Source organism: Haliotis rubra, unplaced genomic scaffold, assembly GCF_003918875.1.
Source record: "Haliotis rubra isolate DU_JTF1 unplaced genomic scaffold, ASM391887v1 Scf386, whole genome shotgun sequence".
In the NCBI taxonomy this organism is placed as follows: Eukaryota; Metazoa; Mollusca; class Gastropoda; order Lepetellida; family Haliotidae; genus Haliotis; species Haliotis rubra.
In genome coordinates this window covers 692,416-711,745 of record NW_025767064.1, presented here as the reverse complement: position 1 = coordinate 711,745, position 19,330 = coordinate 692,416, and the positions used below count along the sequence as shown (strand labels likewise).

Below are 19,330 nucleotides of genomic sequence, written 5' to 3'. Positions count from 1 at the left end.
TGAACTTATGACTATGAATGAAATGCTAATCATCATTTCGTCTTGTCCAGACAACAATGGCAGATTGTCAAAATGTCTTTGTATGAAAACATGCAATGTTTAGTCAGCGTATATATGTAAATAAATTATCATTAACTAACACTGATAATATTCCCTGTACATCAGTGTTTCTGCTGGGGTTTTTAACAGCCGGTCACCATGTCTGATGTTCTCCTAATTTACTGGTCATGCACGAAATCTACCAGTCACAGTCGCGATTAAATTTCCATAATTTACTAGGTTTTAGTTTTGAAGAATGATTGCCACTTGAACTTGAATAATTATTTTGCCCCTTACTGTTGTTTGTTTTGTCATCCTTAATAGCCGAAACCTTGCGTTTACTTCCCCAAAAAATGTGGAGAGCGTTGTCTGCCATTTAGATGTATTTAAGCGATTGGATAACATTGTTATTTTCCATGATTTCCCCGTGACAAGAGTAATTATAGTGATTATTATAGTACAAAATACATTGATCATTTCCAAATAACTGTCAAACTGACCAATCACATTGCGATTAGTATAATGAATTTAGAAGGAAACCTTATCTCACACGACAATCGTGATCGCCAATTTTATTATAAGAGTATTATTTTAGTGATTTTATTTTAATTTCAGTAACATTTTAAGCAGGACAAAAGATAGTTTCGATAATTTACCGGTGACCGATAGCCTCCAAATTTATCAGTCCTGGGCAATTTTTACCTGCCAAAATCCGGTATATACCATAGAACAGACACACTGTACATGTCTTTTGGGTCTTCATGTGATCCCTCATCCATATTCATGGCTGATGTATGTCACCTGGACGTTGATGGTCTCATTGTTTTTTATCTTAATTTATATTCAGATCAGAGCAGATCCAAAAATTACCAAAAAACACCTTACAAATAAACCTTATATTTATTGAAACATTAAAACCAATTCTGTATTGGGTATTAGGCAAATAGTTTTATAAATCAAAGCTTTAGTAAACATTTTTGTTGCATTCGGGCATGACCAGCTACAACTTGATTTACACTAGACCTATGGACTAGTCTTAAATAAGACAAGTTTCTAAAACTGTGTCAGGGCATATGGAGATATAAAATGGCTTAAGTTCATTATCATCTGAAATAGTTCCTACAATTCCTTATTATTTGCAGGACAGAGAAAAGTGAAATTATGAGAATAAACTTCCTTACTTGAAGTTTTCAACAGTATACGAAACAGACCATGTCATTTATATTTTTTTAAGTGTTTGAGTTATTCTATCTTCACTGATACACAAGCATACAATTTCTGATGTTTTAATAAAAATAAGCTTCACTCATCAAAACTCTACAAAAAAATCCAAAGAGCCTCAAGTTACAAATAATCAAAGATTAATGTCCCATATTGCTATTATTTACCTAAAATGCAATAAGCTACATGTCACATGAATAGGTCTTTTGTGTGACAGATGTCAGGAAGTTGTCAAACTGTAATGAGTGCTATAAAAGGCAATATTATAAAAAAATAATATAAAGTTCATAAAAATTAAATGATCACATTGCCAATGATTGAAGACAACTAATCCCCTTACTTCAAAGTCAGCCATAAATGGCTCAAAAGGCTTAATGAGAAAAAAGGTAAACATCTGATAATGACAAAGCCTTATTGTTCTAAGGTCAACATAGTCAGATATAAGTGATTGATCTCTATAACTACCTGTCAATCAATTGGTGACATAGGAGGCAATCGTGAACACATCCCATACACATGAAACAATACTGCGTGCTGGTGTTTTGGTGCCTGACTCCAACGGTGTGGGTTCGAATCCCGATGGGACTTCACTCAACAAAAGTACTAGAATCTGTACTTTACTAAGAAAGTGTAATGCCCAATATAACATATGTTAAATACTGTGGAAGCCGTGGTGGCTGAGTGGGTTAGACGGCTGATGTGCTGGCTGTTAGATGACTGACTCTTAGAGTGTTGGCTTGAATCCTGGATGGGACTCCACCCAACAAAAGTACTAGAATCTGTACTTTACTAAGAAAGTGTAATGCCCAATATAACATATGTTAAATACTGTGGAAGCTGTGGTGGCTGAGTGGGTTAGACGGCTGATGTGCTGGCTGTTAGATGACTGACTCTTAGAGTGTTGGCTTGAATCCTGGATGGGACTCCACCCAACAAAAGTACTAGAATCTGTACTTTACTAAGAGAGTGTAATGCCCAATATAACATATGTTAAATACTGTGGAAGCTGTGGTGGCTGAGTGGGTTAGACGGCTGATGTGCTGGCTGTTAGATGACTGACTCTTAGAGTGTTGGCTTGAATCCTGGATGGGACTCCACCCAACAAAAGTACTAGAATCTGTTTTTCACTGACAAAGTGTAATCCCAAATATAACATATGTTAGAAATAATACTGGCTGTCAGAAGATATTACGAAATGATTTCGGTCTCTTGATGTCAATACATAAAACTACCTATATTCTCCAAAAAGGTAAATAAACATCTCAAACATTCTTTAAATCATGCCTCACATTAAGCGAATAGTGTTAGACCTTGGTTAATGTGAAAGATTTGAGTATTCTTTGTTTGCTCTTTTAATTGACAAACAATTACAAAAACATGATATCTGTAACCCATTCCTTTTGTGAAGATGTCAGGGATCTGAACAGTTCCTAACTTTGCCGTGTGATAAAACTAGATTCACCAGAACAGATTGTGACAAAAATAGTGGCCACAGATTCTAAATGTGATGCTGGCACACACTGCCAAGAACCAGTCTATAGGAAGTCACCCCTGCTTCCAAAGACACAATCATTACCCTAAGGAATGTCCCTGGGAATTGAAAAGATGCTCAGACTAATACAAAAACATATTTTGCAGTTGTACAAAATTAAAATAATTTTAAGTGATTGAGAAGGTAAATTAGTATATTTGTATTTTCAACAAAATCTGTGGAGATTCTGCAACAGTCAACTACATGGGCTTCAAGTTGACACGTCTGATTACATCCAGCCCCAATTTCATGTATCATTTGCTTATGTTGTCAGTCAATGGTTTGCCAAACATGATCTTGTACAATCCACTGTGATGTAGCTGGAATATTTCTGACTGTGGCACAGAACACCATTCAGTCACCAATATTCAATAGCAATATTCCAGCAATATCACTGCCACATACACCAGAAATGGGCTTCACACACTGTACCCATGTGGGGAATTGAACCCAGGTCTTCGGTGTGATAAGAGAACACTTTAACCACTAGGCTACCCCACTAGATGCAAAATGAATGCCCCTGGTTTGTTGCTGATCCATATATATGATGACAAAAATGAATGTTTGCTTGCCTGGTTTGTTGCTGATCCATGTTATTTTTATTGGTATTGTCAGTACTAAAACATACAACTGATTCGATCAAGAGGAGCTACATTCTTGAAGAAAATACCCCATTAATTTAAAGACCAGATAACCCTGACACTGATTTTAAGTAAGGGGTAGGTGAAGCTGGAGCCCTGAACATTAACATGGAGAGTCTAGCAGATGGTCCCACATAGATTACACATAACAAGGTTAGTGTCTATGTTACCACCACAATCTCTGGACAAGGGTCACTAATATCTCTATCGATCTGTCATCAACACTTTAAATACTGTCTCCTCTTGGAGTAGCAACACTTCAGACTGGATCAAATCAGCAGTCCATATTGGTCAATTACTTCTTGATGATGGCTACTCAGCTCAGAGTAGGCAGCACCACTGAGAGTCTGGACCAGCCTTTGTTGCCAGTGTCTAATAATGTGGTCTGTAGTGTGTAATAATGTGGTCTGTAGTGTGTAATAATGTGGTCTGTAGTGTGTAATAATGTGGTCGGTAGTTTATAATAAGGTGGTCAGTGTCCAAGATATACAGGACACATCTGGACATCTGCAGTCATGATCCTTGAATGGGTCATCATAGTTGGACAGCCTTGACCAATCAGAAACACTATTGGAATCAGGACATAAAATAAAAATATGGCAAATAGGGGATGGAAAGACTGAATTCAGCATCTTTTATGCACTCTTGATTCATTGCTACAATGCACTGTCTCACACTAAGATTCAAGGATGCTGGATGAAAATAGAAGTACTACTACCCCTACCTCCTGGGATGCAAGTGACCAATCCAACCCTGGCTTCTTATTGTTTAAACCAAAGTAATATCTAAACCCTTGTGAGCCAAAACTGAGCCCTCACATCAAACAGCTTTGGTACTGACTGAATTAAAGTTCCTGAGGCTAGCATTTGAATGGAAAATCCACATAAAAGAAGTTAATTAAACTCTGAAATGTATTTGAAAGTTTCACCTACATATTTCTCTATGAGAGTATCTGTAATCATATTCAACTACAAACAGTTTGAGACTGGCTGTGTTTGCAGTCCATGACACTGCAAAGAGACTGTCCACAATAAACATATTTAATGCATTCGCAAATACACTCATAAAACACTTTATTCCTGATGGTAATCAACAATCAAAAGGGAAAATAGCCATCACTGACCACTCATTAATATTTCAAACGGTAAGCAGACCCAAACAAATAGTGCATTATCACCTTTTATCTGTGAACAGGTTAGACTGTTTATACAGCAACACATCAAAGAGGTGCCGCCATGTGGAGGATGTTCAGTGTGAGCAACAACATATAGATCAGGTTCAACGACCCAGTCTGTGCAGGACTGAACTAACCTAGGTCTGGTCGATGTCACAATGATGTTTTAGTTCTTTACCATCGATTTTACATTAAAACAAGTTCAAGAAGTTCGATTTCTCGAAATCTCTCGTAATTATACAAAATCCCAATCATTTACCTACTCTCCGGGTACTCATGCATAAATCATGTTGATAATAATTCTCTCTGATGTGTATTTCACTACACACAAAACAAACGACGTGAAGATGTCCCATAAAGTAAAATAGACAGTGGAACAAATTAGCATGCATATTTTTACAGGATTCATGATCCTGAACAAAACCCGTCGAAGTTCTTGTTTTACGATCACAAGAATACAAGTTTCAGTGAGATAAGAATCGGCATCCCATGTCATTGGAACCACTATCTGTAAACTGGATGGATAATTTATGTCTTCAATAACCATAAAATGCGCAATGAACATTGATGAAGAACACGAGACGCACGCGCTTTGAGTCGGAATCGATCAAACGGTATTCTCTGTTTTCACGAGCAGAATTGCATATCTTGGCAAACCAGCAAGACGGCGTACGTCCCATGGAGGTCAGCGAAGTACAAGCAGTACTGTCAATCGCAGACAACTTGGAATCGTGTTTGGTGTCACATCACACGTGAGCGCACGCGCCGCACGCTCGCTTTGAAATTGCAACACACACCCGACTAATGTTACTTGATGAAAATCAATAAATATACCGTCAACTGCACGTGCTGAGTATTTCAAATACCTCAGCTGTCTGAGCGCGTTTGAGCTTTAAGCCTGACTGTCTCCGGTAACATTAACATTATAATTTTAACACGCAGAGATCTGGGCGAGGTTTGTTTATTTAATCAGCATGTTAAGGAACCAAATCCCCCGAAGGATTCCCCAAAGCCAGAGAGCATTAATGAATTAAAATTGGTAACCCAAGAGTGATAATTGCCGATAGTTATATCCTTTTCCATATGTAAATGTGACACTCGTACAGAAATACACACATGTAACTGATTAGCTGTAAAACGAGGAATTATTTTACTATTTGAGGAATCGTGTTCTTGGTTTCATGCCCCGCCCACATCGACGCGCGAAGACACATTATCACCAAGCTTTTCCACCCTGATTCCAAATAACGCACGTGCACTTGACAATAGCCCATGTAACAACTCGCACTAGTTCGCCAGAAAAATCAATGATTTGCATTTTTTAATGCGTTCATCCAATAATTATTCAACCTCGTTGGCCTGTGCTAAGGACACTCTTCAAGGCAAAACATGCTGGGCCGACTATTCCACTGCGAATCACTGCTGTCCTTCTCTACATTACCCGACTGTAATAGTAGTTGAAAAAACTCCCGCGAGGTTGTGAATAATTTATTATGCTGTCTACTTCATGGTCTGAAGAGAGCAAACACGATATACAACAATACACCACCATAATAATGTCAAGAATATACTGAACAGGTACGTTTACGTTCGGGCTCTGTGTCTAATGAACGCTAGAGACACGAGACGTTTGTCTGTAGGACACACACCTTTAGATATAAATATATTTCTATATCGAAAATTCATATCACTGTGAGGGAATGACTGTATTTGTTGTAAAAAAGTGATAATCCTTTCCGTCGTTTCGAGAGCCTGGTAGAACGTGATAAGATGATATCAGACATTCGGTTCCGTATTTAGCGAGCACCTGCTATAGCTAGACTTCGGTATTTCTGGTCCGACCTACTGCGTGACACGCCGGAGAATAAACATTAACAGAAAATCGATAGAAGTGTATTTAATCTAAATAATACATATAGCAAAAAGTCTGCCTATTATGTTTGTATGACGTTTGTTGTTACTTCAAGCCGCAAAACCTGAGAGAGAGAGAGAGAGAGAGAGAGAGAAAGAGAGAGAGAGAGAGAGGTGGGAAATACAACTAGATAACTAACTGTACTGTCTAGTATACCCCGTAATGAAAGACTGCTTGATGTACTGAAGATATTATATCAATTAGATCACGTTTTGTCTAGCCCTGACATCTGCAATGATCTCGAGTCCTTTTTTTGTAGAATAATTCTGATTAGATGTATAAGTGCATAAGGGACAATATGAAGACTTGGCTGCATACAGCACTGTAAATATACCAGCGTTGTTTAATCGAGAGGCCGCCGACAAGCTATCACAAGAAGACGATCGCATGATGAACATTTGTTGGCACTTCCACCACGGTGGCTTATTACTATGGGAGTGGCAATATTTAAAACAGTAGCAGTCATTCTTCAAATATATTGCTCCCTTTCATGGCCAATTCTGCCATAAAAATCGTGGAAATAAAACGCGACGAGCAGATACACGGACTTGAACCGAACCTGATTCGAACCGTGTTTGCCTTGTCCCGATCAGCTGGTTGAGCAACGTTGTCATTTCAAGTAATTCGATGCGATATTTCGCTCATGTGAGCTAAATCTGACTATGACAGCCATGCCTGTGGGTAGGAAACATGTTGACAAAGCCAATGGAATAATATTTTAGACATGACAGATCTACCTGAAAAGCAGAATCATTAATATAACGGTAAGGATTATGCCCACATGGAACATCGTGTGCACATGTGAACTGTCAAAACAAAGATTGTGTCACTTACCTCGAAAAAAACATCCTATTAGAAAAACAACACTATGAGCGATGATTTCGTATCTAACTGGTCCCATTCCCGGTGAAACTGCGAAAGCTTAAGTGAATCCTTTACATAAAACATGCTTTCATCCACACGAACCGTAATCCGTATATCAATCCCTCCACGTTAGGTTGCGGCGATCGCAATGGGTTAATCCAGTCGGCAAGTGTGGATATAGTTCATGTTGAGGGGAGACAGGATGTATACGTCGATACATTGATTTTTCTCCCGCTAGACGATCAACACCGTGTGCATCTATTGTAACCTTTTGAATTATCTGTTCGACACAAAAGAAATGTTTTATCCTGATATGCAGTCTCTTACGCATAATATTTATATAAATTGCACATCGATGTGCGTTCTCCCTATAAATAATGTACTCGCCCAACATAACGTAAGCGCCCCCTTTAGGTGGCTGGTAATTTCGCACTGTGCTATGCGTGGGTAGGTAGTGCTGGCTAAAAGCAAGAGATATACGGAGTGAATCACTGTGGACCATTTCTTACATTTTGATTTCAAGAAGGATAAACAAAACTGAATGCCTGCTCACCGGCAGCGTATCATTTGCACCGGCAAAGAACGCCTGCACACAAAAATCTTAAGAAATCCCAACCCGCCAACAACAAGGAAATAATCGTTGGCCCCACTTTACTTAAGGTCCCGAAATCTTTTTTACCTGTATTTCTTAAGAAAGCGTTAAGCCTAAGGAATGCTATCTTAAATGAAAACCATTTTTTGACCGGGCTAAAGAATTAGTTAAATGGGGTATTGTTATAGTTTTTACTCGAAATCGTCTTTCGCTCGTCACTTTACACTGACTATATATGTTCTGATTTTAGTATTTCTGTAGCAGTAATTTCTTACATAATTACAAGACAATCATATATTTGCAGTTTGAATTGATACCCAATATACTGTTGCTTTCGTCATTTTAGGCGTTGTTTCAACCATGTTTTACTAAGTTATTATTATAAAAGCGGCGTAAAACTAAACTCACTCACTCACCCACCTTATTTATTTTTCGAGATTTCATTACAATAATGTTCAGGTCAGCTGGATTATCGATAGACGTGTTGCCTTTTTAATGTTGAACTATTCCATTTATTTTGCATGAAGATAACACAGATCGAAGTAGATAATGAAAAGAGTGAGTGAGTTTAGTTTTTAGCAATATTCCGCAATATCACAGCGACGGACGCCAGAAATTGGCTTCACACATGGTGTCCATGTTGGGAATCGAACCCGGGTCTTTGGCGTGACGAGCGAATGCCTAAACAACTGGGCTCCTCCCCCACCCCCTGATAATGAATAGATACAGGAATAGATCCTGCTGCAAATAGCTATTTTAGTATTTCAGACAGCCAGTGAGGTGTCCGAGATGAGACAAACATACCCCAACAGGGTCTCCTTCTTCACACTGTTTAACTTTCAAAGCAAACATACCCAAATAACGACAACATCGGGTTCACCGATATGAACTACAGTAACATTTACGTCATAAGCAGCAACCTTTGTTAAAATTAATGCCTCTATTGTTAATCTATGTGTCCGGTTTGTAAACAATTGCAGGATGCCTCTCTTACATTATAAACAACTTCCTGCCGGTATATGTTTCAAGGGCAGGACGAAGCAGTCCCCTAAGTCACTGTCGCAAGCCGACCCACGTTTATGTACTGTTATCTGACCAAGGTCTTTTCACTTGTGTCGCATGAAGTAAATCACGCCAAAGTTGTTTAGTTTTATGAGTGGAACATGTTGGGCGTATTTCTCGTTCTTGTGCTGAACTGCAAGAGATGAGTGAGTATGGTTTTACGCCGCTTTTAGCAATATTCCAGCAATATCACGGCGGGGGACACCAAAAATGAGCTGTACACATTGTACCCATGTGGAGAATCGAACCCGAGTCTTCGGCGCGACGAGCTAACGCTTTAACCACTAGACTACCCCACCGCCCCCTGCAAGAGATGAATTATTATGTCTATGTTCCATCAGTAGTTGTAGTGGTGGCTGTGGTCAAGGCGTCGTTTGTAGTAGTACTAGTAGTAATGGTGGTGGTGGTGGTTGTAGTAGTAGTAGCAGTAGTAGTGTGAGTGAGTGCATTTAGTTTAACGCTGCACTCTGCAATAATCCAGCTATATGGCAGCGGTCTGTAAATAATCGTGTCTGGACCAGTCAATCCAGTGATCAACAGTATGAGCAGCGATCTACGCAATTCGGATACAATGACATGTGTCAACCAAGTCAGCGAGCCTGACCACCCAATCCCGTCATATATTAGTCACCTCTGACTAGTAGTAGTAGTAGTAGAAGTAGCAGTAGTAGTAGTAGCAGTAGTAGTAGTAGTAGTAACAGTATTGTCTGTATGTATTGACGGAAATAGTAGCGGCAGTAATTGTAGCATCCGTGTGAAATGACTGAATTAGTGTTAATTGGGACAATAGCGCCGGGATCTGATGGCTGTATTCCTAGTGATGGTAGCAGTTGCATCGGTATATACTGTTTGGATTAGTAGTGGTAGTATGTGTTTCAGTTCGTAGAGATAGCAGTGGTAGCACTAGTGTACACTACTAAATTAGTAGCAGTCGTAAAGATAATAGCAGACGTGTATTGCGGTGGAATTGATAGTGGTAATGACAGTCAGTGGGATACAGTTGTTGAATTAGTAGTGGTATAGAAGATGAACGGTGTATAATGCCAGTAGTAGTGGTAGTAGTAGCAGTAGTAGTAGTAGTAGTAGTAGTAGCAGTAGTAGTAGTAGTCTGTCTCACAGTCCCTGAACCACATTAATTTCCCTACTGCCAAGCCCTCTCTGCAGTGCTAAAGCCCTAAATAATGCAAGTCTAGATTTCCTCAGGTTCAGGAATCTCTGGTCTCCCTAGGGCTCCTTTTCAATATAAATGGGCTTGTTTGTTACTATCAAAATTATATATATTCAGAGACTAAGCCTTAGTCTATAGTAGTAGTTGTAGTAGTAGTAGTAGTAGGTGTCTTATAGCTAAATTACTGATGTTAGTAACACTAGCATTGGTGTATAATGGCTGATTTAGTTTTAGTAGCGATAATAGCACCCATTCGTAAAGGTTGAATAAGTAGGTGTAATAACAGTGGTTCCGGTATATTCTGGCTTAGCTAGTAGTTATTGTAATAGCAGCATCGGTGTATAATGGTTGAAATAGTTGTAGTACCGGTATACAGTTTATGAGTTTGTATTTTCTTTTATTTGTAACACTGGCGTATTATGGCTGTTACATGATTTGAATTACATAGTTAAGGTCAGGGGTAGTCAGTGACCCAGTTCCTAGACGTAGTAAATACTGTACCCAGCGTATCTCCATTCCAGAGTGATAAAGGAAACATTTTAATACACTGGATGGCGGAACATGTCTAATCCCCCGCCCATTCAGTAATGAACATATCATTAAGAACACATGCAAATACTGCAGAACATTTTATGAATCTTCACATAGTTCACAGTGTAAGCGTGTGTCTTGTTGATAGATTGCTGGAGAACGCGTGCCTCCCACATTCAACATGACAATGAAGCCGGAAGTCTCCCAGCCCCCCTCGTATCCCGACCCTCTCCCCCCGGCACGCGCAGGGTCGAGCAACTAACAGCTGATCGCGGTAAACTATTCCACACACTCTCGTCCCGTCCCCCCTCACCCTGCGTGTCGCGTGCCGCCCTCCCCCAGGGCTGCAGCAGCCTCAGTGGATAGCCGACCCAACAGCTGGGGATGACAGTGCAGGAAGAACCTCGGCATTTATTGTATGGAGTTAGAAGCGAAGTCTTACATCCTTTTGACTTGTTATAATATTTTATTTACTTTTTATGACCCGCCAGCAAAATTGCCCAGCTTCAAATATATTTTATATGCATTTATTCAGCACTGTTAAGAAACGAGTGTTTCAACTCTAATTTCCTTTTTTGCCCCAAATTCCAACTTTATAAACACGCCCTGCCATTCATAGCGTTTCAGACACGCTTGGTAGCCTGTGGTGGTCACAATGGCCTCGGGTGTAGGTTCATCGTCTCTGCATACCTCAAACCGCAGGGTCTGTAACAAAAGCTGGACATTAAATTTCGGTTCCAAAGGCTTGTATCATATCAAAATATATAAAAATCAAATCTAACCAGCCCTCCCAATCCAGCCAAATCCGGAGAAACAAGATAATCATTTTCATCCGGTCTCAGTGTCAAGTGAAGATATCATCCTCAAATCACTCGAAAGAGAAACCCATTTCTTGGTCTTAACTATGGTTGAATATTATTGTCGAGGCCAATTAAAGTGACCATGACCCTCTGACGTTTGAGATAACATATTGCTTCCTGTCTTGTCTTGTAAGGTTTCTTTCTGGTCACATGACAGGGACTGGACTAATGGCCATCATGCTTGTAAGATAAATGGGTCAACGTCCATCTCGATTTGTACTTACACTGTTAGTATGTATGTACTGTTTGTGGTTTGTGAGCACCTACGAGAGTATATTACCCCAGTAACTATATTCGGATTCTTAGACAGTCATATGAAATTTCTAGTGGTAAAACACGTCATTGTATTGATGGAATCAAAAATAATTGTGGAACCGTTGAGGTGACTGTTATAGTTCTCACATTCAGATTTTGAAATTCAGATTCACATTCAGATTACAACAGCCTGATTTAGACACTCATATATGTGAAGATGTACCTCGTTAGGATGAGAAAGCCACAATACCTCGGTGCGCCTAGTGGCTGCAAGAGTTGTATACTCCCCAAGGAGTTGAGATTGATAATGCGATGTGCCGTTGAGATTGACATCCGATGATCGAGGGAAACAATACCAGCGCCTTGAGCATGCACTAGTGTGTCGATATGTGCGCTATATAAATATCCTATAATAAATATCTCATCTTGACACGGCCTTGATGTATTTTACCGATACATGTATTAAACACTATCCACTATCACCACTTTCCGAAACAATAGATTCATATAAAAACTTAAAACAACAAAACCACTGTCAAGTTTTTCATGGTCTTGCCTGAAGGTACATATATATATTTGATCCCCATCCCAAGGCTGTTGGGACAGCGTCACTACCATCCCAATCAGATCTCGCTCCTTGAACATCCCAAGGCGGACGTTGTTCCCCCGAAATACACCCTTCTTTAGATGTCGACGAAGGCTGTGTTTCAGTGAACCGAACTGATCATCAGTTTATGAACATTTAACAAATGTTCCGGCAAACCAAGGCCCTCTGAAATGTCCACTTATATAGCGGAAGTGTTTAACAACCGCCTACACGGAACGCGAAAGATTATCTGGCTGTGGTATCAGTTTCACAGGGTCCCCCCGTAGGGCACGGGGGTTAGACGCGCGTGTGGGGATAATTAAATAGGTGGGGTCGAACAATCTGATACGCTCAGAAATAAAATACGTATTATTGTTTCATGACTGAAACTGTATATTATTTTTATCGCTCTCTTTACCGAAGAGATTCCAGGGCAGAATAGGCCCCTAGAATATTTTGAGAGAAAAAATACTATTAGGGAACAGGCTCAGCTTCAAATTTAAGAATTGACGTACATTGTCATTGTACCTTGATGATGTTGATCGTTACACGTGCTGTCAACAACACTTTGTCTATTGCCAACTGCGACATAAGTAACATTTACTCACTCATTCACCGCAGCTACATTGAGATTAGCATGTGCTCCTTCTAGATTGGGAAAACTATTTTTGTATAGGTGTTCTCCTCGAAACCACATGTCAATAAAGGGCAACGTTCATTGTACTTAGTAATCGTTTCAATTAATGTGTAATATGTCTTGCCTCTCTCTGTTCATTGTCCATTACATGTATTTTTTCCATGTAATTGTCGGGAGAGGGCTTTGATAAGTTGAATAACTTGTGCCCAATCCCTTGCAATACTGAATAAATTATGTTCAAACAAAGAAAGGGCAACTTTTGAGAAGGACATATTGAGGAACTACTGCAACGGAAATTTACAAGAGACAACTTGAAATGTTGTTTTACTGCTCATATAGAACAAGAGTGTGTTCATGTGTTCGTCACGGATGTGACCCGTCTAACAAAAGTCTGTTATATGTCGCTTCAGGCAGACCACCCTTGCCGTACTACTGCTTGGCGCACCAGATTGCCTTTAATTGGATAATCACTTTAGACTCCAACACCAGCTTGCCAGAAGGACCATGCGTCAGTTTGAATATGGTGCAGCCAAATCATCTGACTACGTATACAATAAGCGTTCATCATCAACAGTAACACTGGTCCTTGGTACACCATTATTTCCAACCTTCTATAAGTATAAATAGTCTGTGAGATAGCAAAAACAACATTTCGATGCACAACACTACTGAAGGTCTATGCTCTGTACAAGAAAACAGAACGTCTATGTGCGACATCCTGCCTAGCGACGCTGTGGGGGCTTCCAACGTTGTCAACAGCCAACGTCAGTTAACATCTGTTCAGAGACTATCAACACAGATGTGTGAGATTCCCAGCTTGTAATTATATTTTCTCTACCCAGGTGATACGACAGAGGGACGTTCAAAGGCCATGTTTCTAATACAATTGTACAGTGCATCGCAGCAGCTGAACCATACTCGACAAGATGATGAAAGATGAAACAGATCGCCCCCCCTGGCGGAGGCCATATCATTCTGATACAGTTGTGTCGGTACACATGTACTTAAGAGCATTGTGTTTTTACACTGGTATGGTATGACAAGAATGAACACGTGTAGAAATATACATGATAGTTTTATATGATCGTATGTGTATTTCGCCTTTGTTGAGGGACCTGTGTATGTGTCTCTGCCTCCTTGACTGTGTATGTGTCTGTGGAATTGGTAAATTGCTCCGTGGCTTTGTGGCTGTCTTTCTGTCTGTCTGTGTCTGTCTATCTGTCTCTTCCTCTGTGTCTGTCTGTGGAATTGGTAAATTGCTCAATGGCTTTATGGCTGTCTTTCTGTCTGTCTGTGTCTGTCTATCTGTCTCTTCCTCTGTGTCTGTCTGTGGAATTGGTAAATTGCTCCGTGGCTTTATGGCTGTCTTTCTGTCTGTCTGTGTCTGTCTATCTGTCTCTTCCTCTGTGTCTGTCTGTGGAATTGGTAAATTGCTCCGTGGCTTTATGGCTGTCTTTCTGTCTGTCTGTGTCTGTCCATCTGTCTCTTCCTCTGTGTCTGTCTGTGGAATTGGTAAATTGCTCCGTGGCTTTATGGCTGTCTTTCTGTCTGTCTGTGTCTGTCTATCTGTCTCTTCCTCTGTGTCTGTCTGTGGAATTGGTAAATTGCTCCGTGGCTTTATGGCTAGTTACATCCGTATCCGTATGATATATCTGCATATTGGCCATATTGCTGGTAACAGATCATAGTGTCAGACGAAGATGTTCTAGTGATTAATATTCCCACCAGGGCGTGTGTCGTTGTGTCAAGACCTGCCATAAAGCCCGGCCCTGGAATATCCGGTGGTATCGCCCAATGAACCATCAGAACACGCATCCCTTTATACGAACTCTCACGTAAAACTGAATTAATATACAAGAAGCATGCTTATACTGCCGGACAAAAGACGACTTGACATTCACTTGAATATTTGATTTGACCAAAACATTAAAAGGTTCGCTCAAAGTCCCGGGTTCGATTCCCTTCGTGGGGACAATGTGTGATGCCTATTTCTGGCTTCCCCGCAGTGAGTTTCCTGCTAAAAGCGGCTGAAAACCACACTCAGTCAGTCACTCTAAGTGTGGGGGCGGTGGGGGTAGCCTAGTGGTTAAAGCGTTCGCTTGTCAAAAGACGGGTTCGATTCCCTAAAACCACACTCAGTCAGTCACTGTAATACTGTAAAGCGTGAAAACCACACTCAGTCAAAGTGTGAAAATTAATGTACGGGTCAAGCGCCGTGTCACGTCCCCACGTACTTGTCCCAGAGCACTCCAAACGACTGTTTGGATTACAGCTGTCTAGACCCCGAACAACACATGTCACAGAGTAATACATGATAAATAGCTGAGATGTCGACTGGGATTCTACGTATGTGCAACTTGGGTCATTTGTATCGGACCAACCACTGTGACAAATAACGATGAAGGAACAGATTTTTCTCTAACTTTGAAATCATGAGCTGATCTGGCGAACAGTTGCGGTCACTGGTGACCATTGTTTGTTATTGTTATTATAATTATAACACATACACACGTGACTATATATGTATATAGGTGTTATAGGTGTGCGTGGGGGGACGGGAGGAGTGCTGAGTGATTATGGTCAACGCCGGTTTCAGCAATTGCATACATATCATGACGGTAGCCTCGTGGTTGAAGCGTTCGCTCGTCACGCCGAAGGTCCGGGTTCCATTCCCAACATAGGTACATAGGCGAAGACGGTTTCTGGTGTTCCCCGCTTTGATATCGCTGGAATATTGCTAAAAGCGGCCTAAGACCATACTTACTCAGACCATACTCACTCACCATCACTCACATACTCATACCATACTCACTCACTACTTACTCACACTCACCACACTTAATACCACACTACTCAGACTCACTAACTCTCACTCACTCGGTAATACTCACTCACTTATACTCATACTCTTACTCAGTCACTATATACTCACTCACTCACTCACCATATCACTCACTCACTCACTTATACTCACTCACTCACTTATACTCACTCACTCACTTATACTCACTCACTCACTTATACTCACCACACTATACTCATACTCACTCACTTTATACTCACTCACTCACTAATACTCACTCACTCACTTATACTCACTCACTCACTCACTAATACTCACTCACTCACTTTTACTCACTCACTCACTTAGTGTGGGATTTAAAATATATGGGCTGTGACTGTTGTGAGTGTGGGAAGAATGAGTGTGTGCATGAGTGAGTGTCTGAGGGCGGGAGAGGCGAGTGCGTATGGTTATTGCCGATTTTAATCAGTGAAACTATATCAATATGGGGAATTCCAACATTAAGACATTTTACCCATGTTGGGAGTCGAATCTTAAACTACTTATCTAACATGATCTAAACATAATCACTACCTAGTCTAAATAAGAATTTGCGTCAGACTGGGATCACGCGTTGTACGTCACCACCTAACTGCGCCAAATTAATTGCGCATTTTAAAGATGGAACCATTTGACATGCGCGATAGCATACCAGAAATGTCTTTACAAAATTACGTCCACACGGAAAATGACAAAAAATCTGAACTGTTTTTATGAACTCGTAGTCTGTAATAGCGACATAACGCTATGTTAATTCAATATAGGTCGAAATGTGTAGGAGGTATTTAGACAAGGCTGATGCTAACATCAATGTCAGGAATTTTATCAACAGTTGTCCAAGTTTACCAAACGCCTTATCAAATTTGCCCACGACGTCAAGCGTCTTTAAAAGGAATCTGGCGTTGTCACCGGTAACTGTTATATCAACAGACTGTAAGGTTCTGTTGACACGCTTCATTATTGGTGTACATTAGGGTCCTAGGATGATGACTTTCCCATTGAAAAGCAGAGACTTTCGGTAAGTTGGATTTGTGGCGCGTTGACCAACGTCCGGTAGTGTTGTGGTGCGATGTGCAGTGTACATTGGACGCTAACGTGTTGTCACACAGTCACAAAGTATTTCACTTTCCCACAGGATAGAAAATTCACAAACATCCCAGTAATTTGTGAAGGAGGCAGAGTGTGATTAAAGAATAACGTTCATAGAATTCCTTCATTCCTCAATAACTGTTCTCACTGGACATCGTATATATCAATACAAGTGAAGATCCGGGTTTGAATTGATCTTCAGTAACCCATGTTTGTCGTAAGAGGCGACTAACGGGATCGGGTGGTCAGGCTCGCTGACTTGGTTGACACATGTCATTGGTGCCCATTTGCGTAGGTCGATGCTCATGTTGTTGATCACTGGATTGTCTGGTCCAGACACGATTATTTACAGACTGCCGCTGGAATATTGCTGAGTGGGGGTAAAACTAAACTCACTCACTGACTCGTATATTTTAAATGCAGGTAAATGGATACATCGATTTCGTTTAATTTTTGTGTCATAAAACACCATTTAACTACGTTCCTCATCAATATCATTTGGTCGTAGACAATGGTCAACAATTGTATGACACTATTTCTTAATGGTTAACAATTTGATTTCCTTCATGGCTAAATTTTCACCTTGCCTCGAGCGAATCGTTACTTAGTCGTGTTTTACTACCTAAATATCCTCTATTAAAGAGGAAGATACCACGTGTGTCGCTTTACTAATTTCTCCTATTTAAATGGGAAATACCAGGTTAACAGACACGTGTCTCATTATTTAAATATCCTCTATTAAAGTGTGGAAAATGGCAGTTTATCATACACATGTGTCACACTGCTAATATCATCCATTAAAGGGGTCCTTTTTCTGCATTCGCGTCAGTCAAAGTCAGTTTGTTAGCTCACACTTTAGGATATATTTCAATCCCGCTGTTAACGAGAACACAAGTTAGCCTCTGGCAGTATCTTATCTCAATGTTTACAGCATATCATGAATCAAAACAAGACATGGAACACCACGCCGTGAATCAGAGTCCTCCTTTAATACCGCCGTAAAATCCATAAGCTGTGAATATTTCAAGAGAAGATCTCTATCATAATAATACAATTTGTCGAATCATCAAAACCTGGGCACTGATCCATTAAGCGTTAATTCGTAGTGAGCTACGAACTGTCTTTACTCCATAGTTTGTCATAGGCTTATGAATGTCGTAGCGCTACGAAGTGTCAGTACTCCACAGTTTGTCATAGGCTTATGAATGTTGTAGCGCTACGAACTGTCTTTACTCCACAGTTTGTCATAGGCTTATGAATGTCGCAGCACTACGAACTGTCTTTACTCCACAGTTTGTCATAGGCTTACGGATGTCGTAGTGCTACGAACTGTCAGTGCTCCACAGTTTGTCATAGGCTTATGGAAGTTGTAGAGCTACGAACTGTCGTTACTCCACAGTTTATCATAGGCTTATGGATGTCGTTGCGCTACGAACTGACTTTACTCGACAGTTTGTCATAGGCTTATGAATGTTGTAGCGCTACGAACTGTCTTTACTCCACAGTTTGTCATAGGCTTTGTCATACAGGGATGTCTTACGGACAGTTTGTCATAGGCTAGGTCGTATAGGCTACGAACTGTCAGTGCTCCACAGTTTTTCATAGGCTTATGAATGTCGTAGCGCTACGAACTGTCAGTACTCCACAGTTTGTCATAGGCTTATGAATGTCGTAGTGCTACGAACTGTCAGTACTCCACAGTTTGTCATAGGTTTATGAATGTTGTAGCGCTACGAACTGTCTTTACTCCACATTTTGTCATAGGCTTATGGATGTCGTAGGGCTACGAACTGTCTTTACTCCACAGTTTGTCATAGGCTTATGAATGTCGTAGCGCTACGAACTGTCTTTACTCCACAGTTTGTCATAGTCTGACGAATGTCGTAGGGCTACGAAGGCCTTGCGGCTTGGGTTCATGGTATCTTGGTTTGTTTCATTCTCCAGTAGAACTGTACCAAATCCAGAAAATCTGACATTGTTCCTATTTAAGATAGTTCACATTTCATCCCTTGTCCTTAAAAAACAAAGAATCGTTCTGAATCATCAATATAAATAGTCTCACACTGGCGCTATAGATCAATAAACATAGCAGTTTACAGCATTTCTCCAAAACTTGTTTCAGTGAGCCATCGTCAAAAAGTTGGTTCCAGACTATAAGAGCAAGAGTTTTGCGTTTGTCTCAGAATGTGTTGCTGTGGGCATGCGTTATACATATCGGTATTGTATGTGGGTGTGTTTGTATTCTGAAATATGACAGCGAAATGGCTGGATCTGTTCAGAATATGAATATACACGGCAGTGGTGGATTACGACGACAGTCTTCCTG

General features: G+C 40.4%; 1 protein-coding gene across 1 annotated transcript in view; it reads right to left on the bottom strand.

The window, feature by feature from the left end:
- Window positions 1-7,519, bottom strand: part of LOC124286553 (protein kinase C-binding protein NELL1-like) — a 141,006-nt gene extending 133,487 nt beyond the window's left edge. Inside the window, exon 1 of the mRNA XM_046722924.1 lies at window positions 7,353-7,519. Within this exon, the coding sequence (XP_046578880.1) occupies window positions 7,353-7,419 (67 nt within the window). The 5' untranslated portion in view covers window positions 7,420-7,519. The remainder of the gene's footprint in view (window positions 1-7,352) is intronic.
- Window positions 7,520-19,330: the final 11,811 nt, after the last annotated feature.